Genomic DNA, 12,011 nt, shown 5'->3' with positions numbered 1-12,011 from the left:
GCCAAAGCCGATGGCTTATTCTCACTCTGGGAGTTTAAAAAATCTGTACTTTGGGAATACCTCCCAATAATTCCATTTAAAAAGGTAATCATGTTATCTGCAGCTGATGTTTCCTGAGTATACCTACCACAGACATTAATATTACCAATCCAGCAATACATTTACTGCTGTAGATAGTGCTGTTGTACTAGGTACACTCAACTTTAAGGATACTACACATTGTATGGCACATAGCAGTTGCTGCACTGTTTTGTAGTCTAATACTGGAAGGATATCATTTAACTGTAGGGTATAGAAATTTCCCAAACTATTTTTAAAATTATTTTCCTGCCCACTATTTTTTGGTCCATGATTGATATTTCAGATACCCAAAATTAAGGCTAAAGTAAATAATTTTAAAGAAGGAAATATAATTAATAGATTTTGTAACAATGTGACTAAGTTTATGCCTCAAGTAGTCTTTTCACAAGAAAATAGGAGTGGGGTATCTGGTGCTTCAAACCTGCCTAACCATTTGAAATGATCATGGCTGATCGAACCCTGCTCAACTCTCAGTTCCCCATTGCCTTTAATTCTCTGATCTTTCAAAGATGTATCTACCTCCACTTTAAGCACCTTTAATGATCCAGCCTCCACTACTCTCTGGGGCAGAGATTTACCTGAGGTTCACCACCATCTGTGAGAAAAATTTTCATACCTTGCTTTTGAATGATGGTCCTCTAATCTTGTAGCTACGTCTTGTTCAAGACGCTTCCACTAATGGAAACATCCTCACATCTACCCTATCATCATTCTTCTAAACTTCGAAGAATATTGTTTAGTCTGCTCAGCTCAGGAATTAGTCGACTGAATCTCTTTTGGACTGTTTCAAATGCTGCTATATCCCTCATTGGGCGTGTCCTCACCAGAACCCTGTTTGTAATTTCCTGATTTCTGAACTCCCAACACCTTTGCAATGAAGTCCCAACATATCAGTTGCCTTCTTATTTACTTGCTGCACCTGCATATTGGCATTTTGGGATTCATGCATGAGAACAAGATCTGTTTTATTTGCATTAGATATAATCTGCCTTTTTGTTCCACTTATTGAAGTGCCTCCCTCCATAAACTCCATTTGCCAAGTTTTCACCCATTCTCTCTGTCTATCTAAATCCCATTGTAGAGTCACAATATCCTCATCATGATTTGCCCTTCCACTCATTTTTATGCCATCACGTCTTCATTAAGGATTATAATGAAGTTTAAACGTGGAGTTTTGATTGTTCCTGAAAATCAGATACTGGAAATGTTAATTCAAAACAGAAACTGCTGGAAAGACTCAGAAGGAGACAACATCTGTGGAGAGACGGAGGGAAAAGCCATTTCATCAGAACTGGGAAAGCATTAATTTTAAGTTGTCAACAGAATGGGGCAAAGGGCATATCTGTGTTAGGATGCCATGGGAATGAAACCATCTAGTTAATTAATGAGAGGGAAAAGTCAGAGAAGAAAGGGATATGTAACTGCTATGAAATGTGGCTCAAAGCTATGGGGAATACTCAGCAGATCAGGAAGTATTAGATGAGAGAGAAAAACTAACCTATTACACTCACAACAAAGATTTTGCTTCCTGGATATTTTTGGGTGTGTCTTGTAGACTTTGGGCTGCTGATCATGAATGTCACCATGACATTTCCCTATCGTGCACCATCTTTTTGTAATTGCCGATATTTGTTATTTCAATTCATAACTCAAGACAATTAAAATGTTACCTACAATGTAAGCTGGGAAGTTTTTTATCTTGTCCGGGCATTCCTAGGCAGGGTGGATGCTGCATGGCAGGACAGGTTTTAGAAAGGCTACAAAAGCATCACACACACACCGTTCTGTGCATTGTGTTTACATGTAAATCGCTTTGCAATCACATTAATATGCATGCTCTATTCTCATAGCATATTGCGTGGACTCATTTTAAAAAAGTAATTGTATTTTCAGGAGTATTTGTGACAGCAAAATGTCTCACCAATGTTGCAACAGCCTCAATACTTCCTGCATATATTTGTGGCGAGTATACGCTTAAATCTCAAAGACGGAGCATGACTCCTCATACTAAGAAACCCTATGAGCTCTAATTTGGGTGTAAAATTGGGGTCCAAAGCATGGGCTCCTCACATTTGTTGTGCAACATGCGCTGTTGATCTTAGACCTTGGCTCAAAGGTACTCGGAAGTCAATGTCGTTCACTGTCCTGATGCTATGGCATGAGCAAAAGGATCAGATGACAGACTGCTCCTTCTGTCTGACCAGTGTGACCATGGTTCCTCTGCTAAAAACAAGAAATCCATTGAGTACCTCAATCTCCCTTCAGCCATGTTGATAATCTTCCAGTACCAAAGCCACCAGAGACAAGGAGTCAAGCGGAGGTAGACGAAGATGTCATGATGCACGAGCCAGGAATGGAAAATGACAGACAGTGATACAGCTTTTGAACCCTTTACATCAAGTGAGCCTCATCTGATAACTCAATCTGAGTTAAATGATCTGGTCAGAGACTTGGGTTTGTCAAAGGCAAAAGCAGAATTACTGGGTTCAAGACTGCAACGATGGGATCTGCTGTCACCAGGCGCAAAAATTTCCGTGAAGGATTTCGATACTTGAGACAGACGGTTCCCAGAGTACTGATGCCAAGATTATGGAAGGCATTTTTGTTGGCCCACAAATCAACCACATCATCAATGTCAGGCAATTTGAAGAACTCCTAGTGGGACTGGAGAAAATTGCATGGAAGGCATACCAGGATGTTGTTGAAATTTTCTTGGCAACTACAGAGCAGCAATCTACATGCAGCTGGTTGACAACATGCTACAAGCAGACAAAACCATGAAGTGCAACATGTCATTAAAGGTTTATTTTCTACATTCCTATTTAGATTTATTTCTTGCAAATCTTGACGCTATCAGTGACGAGCACGGTGAAAGGTTTCACCAGGGCATTGCGGTCATGGAGAAACGGTATCAGGGCAACTGGAATCCATCAATGCTGGCTGATTAAAGTTGGACACGTAAGCGAGAAGCCTTAGACACTGAGTACAAACAAAAATCATCAACAAACCATTTTAGCTTAGTCAAGCTATTGGAAAGCATCAGCACCATTATGCAATTAAACACATTATATTCAATTGAAGTTAATTTCTTGTTTCTCCAAATTCCAAATTCTGAAATTATACTTGTGTTCAGCTTCAAACAGTCTATCATAAACAAATAAAAAGTTCTGAGGAAGCAACATTTTTGAAAAAAATGGTTGTCCTGTGTAACCTAAGAGCAGTTCTTGCCAGTTCTGATACTAATAGAGAAAAGGAGTGATCCAAAGTTGTTGAATTCAATATGTGCTCTAAAGGCCCTGACAGAAGATGAAGTGCTGTTTCTCAAACTTAAGTTAGGCCTTGTTGGAACAGGGCTATGAGAAGGGGTGGGTAAACATGAGGAAATCTGCAGATGCTGGAATTTTAAGCAATACACATAAAAGTTGCTGGTGATCGCAGCAGGCCAGGCAGCATCTCTAGGAAGAGGTACAGTCGATGTTTCAGGCCGAGACCCTTCATCAGGACTAAAACTGAAAGAAGAGCTAGTAAGAGATTTGAAAGTGGGAGGGGGAGGGGGAGACCCAAAATGATAGGAGAAGACGGGAGGGGGAGGGATGGAGCCAAGAGCTGAACAGTTGATTGGCAAAAGAGATATGACAGGATCATAGGACAGGAGGCCCAGGGAGAAAGAAAGGGGGAGGGGGCCAGGGAACTTATTAATTTTAATTTCACATCCCATTCCCATTCTGATATATCAATCCACAGCCTCCTCTACTGTAAAGATGAAGCCACACTCAGGTTGGAGGAACAACACCTTATATTCCATCTGGGTAGCCTCCAACCTGATGGCATGAACATTGACTTCTCAAACTTCCGCTAATGCCCCACCTCCCCCTCGTACCCCATCCGTTATTTATTTATATACACACATTCTTTCTCTCTCTCTCCTTTTTCTCCCTCTGTCCCTCTCACTATACCCTTTGCCCATCCTCTGGGTTTTTTTCCCCCTCCTCCCCCTTTTCTTTCTCCCTAGGCCTCCTGTCCCATGATCCTCTCATATCCCTTTTGCCAATCACCTGTCCAGCTCTTGGCTCCATCCCTCCCCCTCCTGTCTTCTCCTATCATTTCGGATCTCCCCCTCCCCCTCCCACTTTCAAATCTCTTACTATCCCTTCTTTCAGTTAATCCTGATGAAGGGTCTCAGCCCGAAATGTTGACTGTACCTCTTCCTAGAGATGCTGCCTGGCCTGCTGAGAAGGGGTGGGTATTGGCCACGCTCAAGCAACACCTTATATTCCGTCTGAGTAGCCTTCAACCTGGTGATATGAAGATCGATTTCTCGAACTTCTGATAATTGCCACCCCCTTTCACCATTCCTCATTCTCATTTCCCTCTCTCACCTTATCTCCTTGCCTGCCCATCACTTCCCTCTGGTGCTCCTCCCCTTTCCGTTTCTTCCATGGTCTTCTGTCCTCTCCTATCAGATTCCTCCTTCTCTAGCCCTGTATCCCTTTCACTTATCAACTTCCCAGCTCTTTACTTCACCTGTCCCTCTCTCCTGGCTTCACCTATCACCTGCTAACTTGTACTTCCTCCCCTGCCCCACCTTCTTATCCTGACTTCTCTTCCTTTCCAATCCTGATGATGGATCTCGACCCAAAACGTTGACTGTTTATTCTTTTTCATAGATGCTGCCTGGCCTGCTGAGGTTAGAGCCTAATAATCTGTTCCCATGTCAGAGCTTAGAATAGAGTACATTTGGGAGCCAATTGGTAGTATCATTGTTTGTATGGTGTCATGAAGCAAACATAAAATGGAGATTGAAAAAGGTCATTGTGCCTTTCTACAATCCGAATCTATGTTTTAAAATATGGAGCAGTTCTCTGACTACTGTGAGGAGGTAGATGACAGAGACCCTAGTAATGGCTTTCCCTGTAGCAAAAAGCTGGGAGACACCCATGGGAAATCTGTCTTTCCTTGAAGACAGTCATAATTACAGCATCTCTGGGGTCCTCTGGTGGATCTTCTTCTTCTCAGATGCAGACTATGAGGTTGTGGAATTGTGACTTTGTAGAGCTTTGGGATCTCAGTGGAGACTCCATTTATTCCTGAGGCCTTGTTATTTTTGATCTGGAATAAGGGTTTCTTAACTTCTTGCTGTTTAGGATGGTGGCTCAAATAAGTTGTTGTGGGATGGAGTCAAGGGGTCTCACCAATAAGGACAGGGTCATGGTTGAGGTGGTGTTCATTCCAGTGGATCTTGACTGCCTATCCGGCCCTGATGGGTTCACAAGTGTTCTTGGCTCTCAGTGACGTGGGGCATTAGGTGTTTAGGCCATTGATGTTTTTTAGAGCATGGCAACCTGTCAGCAAGTTGCTGAGCCTCCTGTGCTCATTCCACCCCACCATCTGTTCTTTAGGCCCCAGGTTTTCTGCTCTGACCTCAGAGATGGTATGCGCCAGAATCAAACTAGTTCTGGCAATCTTTGAGTTTTATTTTGAAGTAAGTTGTATCCGGGATGCTAGAATGGGAAGTGGGTATTGATTTAGTTCCTAAGCTTAAATAATTCACATGAAGGTGCACCTACCTTTAATCCAAGCCCTGAAAATCGATTATTGCTTTATAGATAACCATGAATAAGAATTAGAAACATTCTGCTACTGGTTAGTTTGACTGTCCCCAGACCTGATTAGTGGTTTCAATAACATTGTGTAAATGTGGTTGTACAAAAGAATCGGAAGTCAAGCTGATGTTCTTTAAGTTTCTGAATTCTCACTTTTCCCTTTTACTTCTACCACAATCAAAGGTAAGGTTCTCACATTCTATCTCCCCTTTACTTTTAAACACAAAATGGACCTGTGGTTTTTCTTTCACATTAACTTTGTTTTTAAGAATAGTATGACTTTGTGCTCTAACAATGGTTTCAAGCTTCTTTATGGACGATAACTTCTTAAGGTTTGACAAGGTTTTTGTCCTTTCTCTTGGATGCTGCTTCACCATGGAAAAATTGTTAGTTGAACGTACCGTACTTGGTGTCTGCTGAATGACCTGGTCTTGGCAGAAATTCGCAGTTGCCATTTAGAATTAGAAAAGCTGAAAATTGCTTTTAAATGAAAATAAAGTATGTTGAAATTCCAAACGTAGAATCTCATTCTTTTGTGCTTTAGGAAAAACGAGAAAAGGAAAAGTTACATGAAAGCTACTTGTTTATGGCTTGCATTTCATTCTGCTAAATCTATAGGCTTTATCTTCCCCAAGCCCAAGCAGGATGAAGGAAGGAGGATACCCTATCAGCACCACAGTAATGTAGCGGTTAGCATGACACCTTTACAGCTCAGGGCATTTCAGAGTTCAGAGTTCAATTCTAGTTGCTGTTCTGTAAGGAGTCTCTATACGTCCTCCCTGTGGAACGTGCGGGTTTTCCCCGGGTGCTCTGGTCTCCTCCCACAGTCTAAACACGTACCAGGTAGGTTCATGGGTTTTTGGAAATTGTCCCCATTAGATTAGGGTTGATTGAGTTTGTTGGGGGTTGTGTGACTCGAAGGGCTGGAAGGGTCTACTCCATGTAGTATTGCTAAAATTTAAAAAAAAATTAAAGAGGTAAGGGAGCATTTTGCTTAAGTGCTCAACTAGTATTCAGAGGTCTGAACGGTTGATCTGGATATTTGAATTTGAATCCCAGCGTAATAGCTAGCAAACTTAAATCCAATTAATGATATAGATCTGGATTTTAAAAACTAATCTGTCATGATAACCATTGTTGTAAACACCCACCTGGTTTACTAATGGCCTTCGTGAAATGGCCCTGCAAGCCCTTAGTAAATTTGCATTCCTTTATATTTCTTCATTCAATATCTGGGTGTCACTTCCCGTCCCTAATTGCTCTTGAGATGGTGGCGGTGAACCGTGGCAGCCCTTCGGGTGAAAGTTCTCCCACATTGCTGTTGGGGCAGGAGTTCCAGGAAAGTGGGCCCAGCAATATATTTGCAAGTCAGGAGGAGAGTTTTCAGGTGGTGGTCTTCCCATGCACCTTCTGCTCTTATCTTTCTAGGTGGTCAAAGCTGTGTGTTTCAGAGGTGTTGCTGGAATAGTTCCAAATCTGAGTTGTGAATGTGACAGCATTTTATTGGATTAACATTTTTCTCATATTTATGGTATAACTCAGAATGATTATGCCGAGTACATTCTTGCCTGGTCTGAACGGTAGCATTGCAACTAAAGCAAGAATAGCAGTAGCAAGAATGTCAGCAATTCAATGTTATAAATACTAAGACAAAGAATGATTCTATCCCCTAGGGCATCCAAAGGATAGCCTTCTAGGCATACAATTTGTATATACAGTTGAAGTCAGAAGTTTACATACACCTTAGCCAAATACATTTATACTCAGTTTTCCACAATTTCTGACATTTAATCCTAGAAAACATTCCCTGTCTTAGGTCAGTTAGGATCACTACTTTATTTTAAGAATGTGAAATGTTAGAATAACAGTAGAGAGAATGATTTATTTCAGCTTTTATTTCTTTCATCACTTTCCCAGTGGGTTAGAAGTTTAAATACACTTTGTCAGTATTTGGTAGCATTGTCTTTAAATTGTTTAACTTGGGTCAAACGTTTTGGGTTGCTTTCCACAAGCTTCTCACAATAAGTTGCTGGAATTTTGTTCCATTTCTCCAGACAGAACTGGTGTAACTGAGTCAGGTTTGTAGGCCTCCCTGCTCGCTCATGCTTTTCCAGTTCTGACCACAAATTTTCTATCGGATTGAGGTCAGGGCTTTGTGATGACCACTCCAATACCTTGACTTTGTTGTCCTTAAGCAAATTTGCCACAACTTTGGAGGTATGCTTGGGGTCATTGTCCATTTGGAAGACCCATTTGCGACCGAGCTTTAACTTCCTGGCTGATGTCTTGAGATGTTGCTTCAATATATCCACATAATTTTCCTTCCTGATGATGCCATCTATTTTGTGAAGTGCACCAGTCCCTCCTGCAGCAAAGCACCCCCACAACATGATGCTGCCACCCCCATGCTTCATGGTTGGGATGGTGTTCTTCGGCTTGCAAGCCTCACCCTTTTTCCTCCAAACATAATAATGGTCATTATGGCCAAACAGTTCAATTTTAGTTTCATCAGACCAGAGGGCATTTCTCTAAAAAGTAAGATCTTTGTCTCCATGTGCAGTTGCAAACTGTAGTCTGGCTTTTTTATGGCGGTTTTGGAGCAGTGGCTTCTTCCTTGCTGAGCAGCCTTTCAGGTTATGTCGATATAGAACTCTTTTTACTGTGGATATAGATACTTGTCTATCTGTTTCCTCCAGCATCTTCACAAGGTCCTTTGCTGTTGTTCTGGGATTGATTTGCACTTTTTGTGCCAAGGTACATTCATCTCTAGGAGACAGAATTATTCTCCTTCCTGAGTGGTATGAGGGCTGCGTGGTCCCCTGGTGTTTATACTTGCGTACTATTGCTTGTACAGATGAACGTGGTACCTTCAGGCATTTGGAAATTGCTCCCAAGGATGAACCAGACTTGTGGAGGCCCACAATTTTTTTTTCTGAGGTCTTGGCTGATTTCTTTTGATTTTGTTTGTAATCTTCTGACCCACTGGAATTGTGATATAGTCAATTAAAAGTGAAATAACCTGTATGTAAAACAATTGTTGGAAAAATTGCTCGTGTCATGCACGAAGTAGATGTCCTCAACGTCTTGCCAAAACTGTAGTTTGCTAATATGAAATCTGTGAAGTGGTTAAACAATGAGTTTTAATGACTTCAACCTAAGTGTATGTTAACTTCTGACTTCAACTTTAGAATTATTGAATTATTATACAGCTTGAGGCAATTTGGCCCATCCTATACGTGACTTCCCTCAAGTGCTGTCCATTTCCCTTTTGAAAACCACAAATGACTTTGTTTCCATCACCCTCATAGACAATAGGTTCTAGATCACAACCACTCTGCAAAATAAGAATTTTTTCTCACATTTCAGTATATCATTTACCCTTCACATTAAATCAGTGTTCCCATTTCTCAAGGCATTTACTAATGAGAACAGTTTCCCTTTCTTTATCCTAACTAAACCATAACATCATGAGATGCTGCCTGGCCTGCTGCGTTCACCAGCAACTTTTATGTGTGTTGCATAACATCATGATCTTGTTCACCTTTGTCAATTTCTTTTTCTTTGCTCTACAGAATGAGGCAATATTTGCAGACAATTCTAATGATAATAGTGGGGCTTCTGCAAAGCTCTTGAGATTCTGCTTAAAAAATCAAATCTATGCTGGTCAGAGACATTAACCTGTCTTCTCTTTCTTCAGATGCTGACATACCTGCAGTATATGTCCCAGCACTTTCTGACATTGATCTGAAGTTTTAAGGTCTCATGATCTCTTTGAAAGAATCAGATAATCAACATGATTTTTACCCTTACCTTTACTCTTATCCCATGTAATTTTGACCAAGAGGGTCTGGCTGAACCTATTACTCTTTCATATGGATTGTTCTAATTTACTGTTTTGACCTTCAATTTAGTATTAGGTTTGTCAGTTCAATAAAAACTTGCAGATGCTCTGCTCACTTTGTACCTATGACTATGTGGCTAAACACAGTTCCAATGCCGTACTTAAGTTTGTTGATGACACCAAATCAAAGGTGGTGATGAATTAGCACATGGGAGGGAGATTCAAAATCTGGCTGACTGATGCTACAGCAACAACCTCTCACTCAACGTCAGCAAAACCAAAGAGATGATTATCAACTTCAGGAAGAAGAAATTGGATGTCCATGAGCCAGTCCTTATCAGGGGTTCGGAGGTGGAGAGGGTCAGTAACTTTAAATTTCTTGGCGTTATCAAATCAAGGACCTGTCCTGGGTTCAGCACATAAGTGCCACCACAGAAAAAGCATGACAGCACCTCTACTTTCTTGGAGATTTCTGTAGATTTGGCATAACACCAAAAAATGTCACAAACTTCTGTAAATGAGCATGGGAGAGTATCCTAGTTAATTGCACCACAGCCTGATATGGAAACACCAATACCCAGGAATGGAAAAGTCCACAGAAAATAGTGGATACAGCCCAGTCCATCACAAGCAAAGCCCTCCCCACCAATGAGCACATTTATAAGGAGCATCTTCTCACTATTACCATCAGGCAAAAGTTACGGAAGCCTGAGATCCCACACCACCAGCTTCAGGAACAGTTACTACCCTACACCGATCAAGCTCCTGAACTGAACAGTTCAGTTTAGTTTGTCCTCTTTTGCACATTGGTTGTTTGTTAGTCTTTGTTTGTCTGTAGTTTTTCATAAATTCTGTTGTATTTCTTTATTTTCCTGTAAATGTAAGAAAATGAATCTCATGGTGACATATACATACTGTGATAATAGGTTTACTTTGACTTCTGAGTTTTAGTTTATTTTTACATATAACGCACATTTAATTAAATTTAAAGGCAATCATTGCTTTGTTTTACTGTTCAATATCACTAGTTGTTTGACTTGTGTCCATGAATTCTCAGTCATGCTGTGGAACCTGTATACTCTTAATTAGCTGAGAAGAACAATTTCCCAAGGCATAGTTTTTGAAGCATTTACCATCAGGGTTTATTGATATTTAGTAGCATCTCAACTTTATCCTTCCTTCCCATATTACTAAAACATATACCTAATGGATCATGGCTCCGTCTGTCTAAGTAGACAATGGATGCGCCTGGTTTTCAGGGTGCAGACCTGGGCGATGAATATGGAGATCCTGGGCTGCTCAGACATCAAGATCCCCCTCTCAGCCTCGTGGATGTGGTCCAAAGGAATGTGAAGCAGTACATTTGGCATCATCTTGGCTGCAGGAGCTGCCGGGAGGTGACATCATCCAACCGCCTTAGGGGCTCCACTCCGGATTTGTGTAGGGTTTCCTCCTTAGCCTTCTCTTCTCCCGAAGATACCCACAAGGCAGTGGGATCCGTAACCCTGGATAGGGACCCATACCGGGTACTGTCAGCCAGAGCCAGCTGAGCCCGGGACTCGTGTAAGGCAGGGTTGTCACGCCCTGTAGTAGTGACATATGGAGCCACTACCCACTACCTTTAAAATATATCAGAGCAGTGATAACCACGAATTTGACAGAGCAGTAGAAGTAGGTTGTGTAGTATGCCTCTCACTTTTGATGAGTGGCAAAAGAAAAAAAGTACAATGGATTCTGGTTAATTGGGCCATTGGTTAATTGGGACAGCCATTCATTTTGGACAACTCTTAAAGAAAATAAATCGAGAAAGTAGCCGAGCTTCCCTTTGTTTATTTGGGACACTCTGCCACTTAATTGGGGCAGGAGACGGTCAGTCATGTGCATTTGTATGGCCATTAGATGCTACACAGTGCTTAGAGTGAACATTTTCGTCAGTTGTGTGTGCTTGTGTTATGCTATCCATTCAGGCTGACGGATGCCGATTTTAAAAGCAATGATATTTGATCATTTTGGTTTTTAAAAATTTTGACTTTAAATTTTTTTGAAACTCTCGCCATGAACAGGTTTGACACTAGCTGGACAATTTACCTTTCTGGACCAAATTAAAAGCCACCCACCTAAGACCACTGATCGCCAGCTAGCAGAGATAACTAGAGTGCCGAAATCTACAATTGCACGCTTGATACATCAGCAAGATAAACTGCGAGAAGAATGGGACAACAGGGAATGTCCCAAAAACGAAAGTGTGAAGGTAAGAATCCAGATGTTGAAGAGGCCCTCAAATCAATGGTTTTCCATTGTAACTGGACGAGGCATGTGTGTCCAATGGACCAGTATTTAAAAAATAAACTCAGAAAAGCTAGCCAAGAAGCTAGATCACAAAAATTTCAAAGCAACAGATGGTTGCTCCAGAGATGTTAAAAAAATTTTGTGCAGATGGTATTTACAATGCCAATGAAACAGGCCTTTTTTTTAAATCATATTGC

General features: G+C 41.2%; 1 protein-coding gene across 1 annotated transcript in view; it reads left to right on the top strand.

Annotated features, from left to right (window-relative positions):
• Window positions 1–11,620, top strand: part of cdk4 (cyclin dependent kinase 4) — a 66,104-nt gene extending 54,484 nt beyond the window's left edge. The window contains exon 8 of the mRNA XM_072249406.1: window positions 11,589–11,620. Within this exon, the coding sequence (XP_072105507.1) occupies window positions 11,589–11,594 (6 nt within the window). The 3' untranslated portion in view covers window positions 11,595–11,620. The remainder of the gene's footprint in view (window positions 1–11,588) is intronic.
• Window positions 11,621–12,011: the final 391 nt, after the last annotated feature.

The sequence above is a fragment of the Mobula birostris genome, chromosome X (assembly GCF_030028105.1).
Source record: "Mobula birostris isolate sMobBir1 chromosome X, sMobBir1.hap1, whole genome shotgun sequence".
NCBI lineage: Eukaryota > Metazoa > Chordata > Chondrichthyes > Myliobatiformes > Myliobatidae > Mobula > Mobula birostris.
The sequence above is the reverse complement of the archived record's forward strand: the minus strand, read 5'-3'. Positions and strand labels throughout refer to the sequence as shown.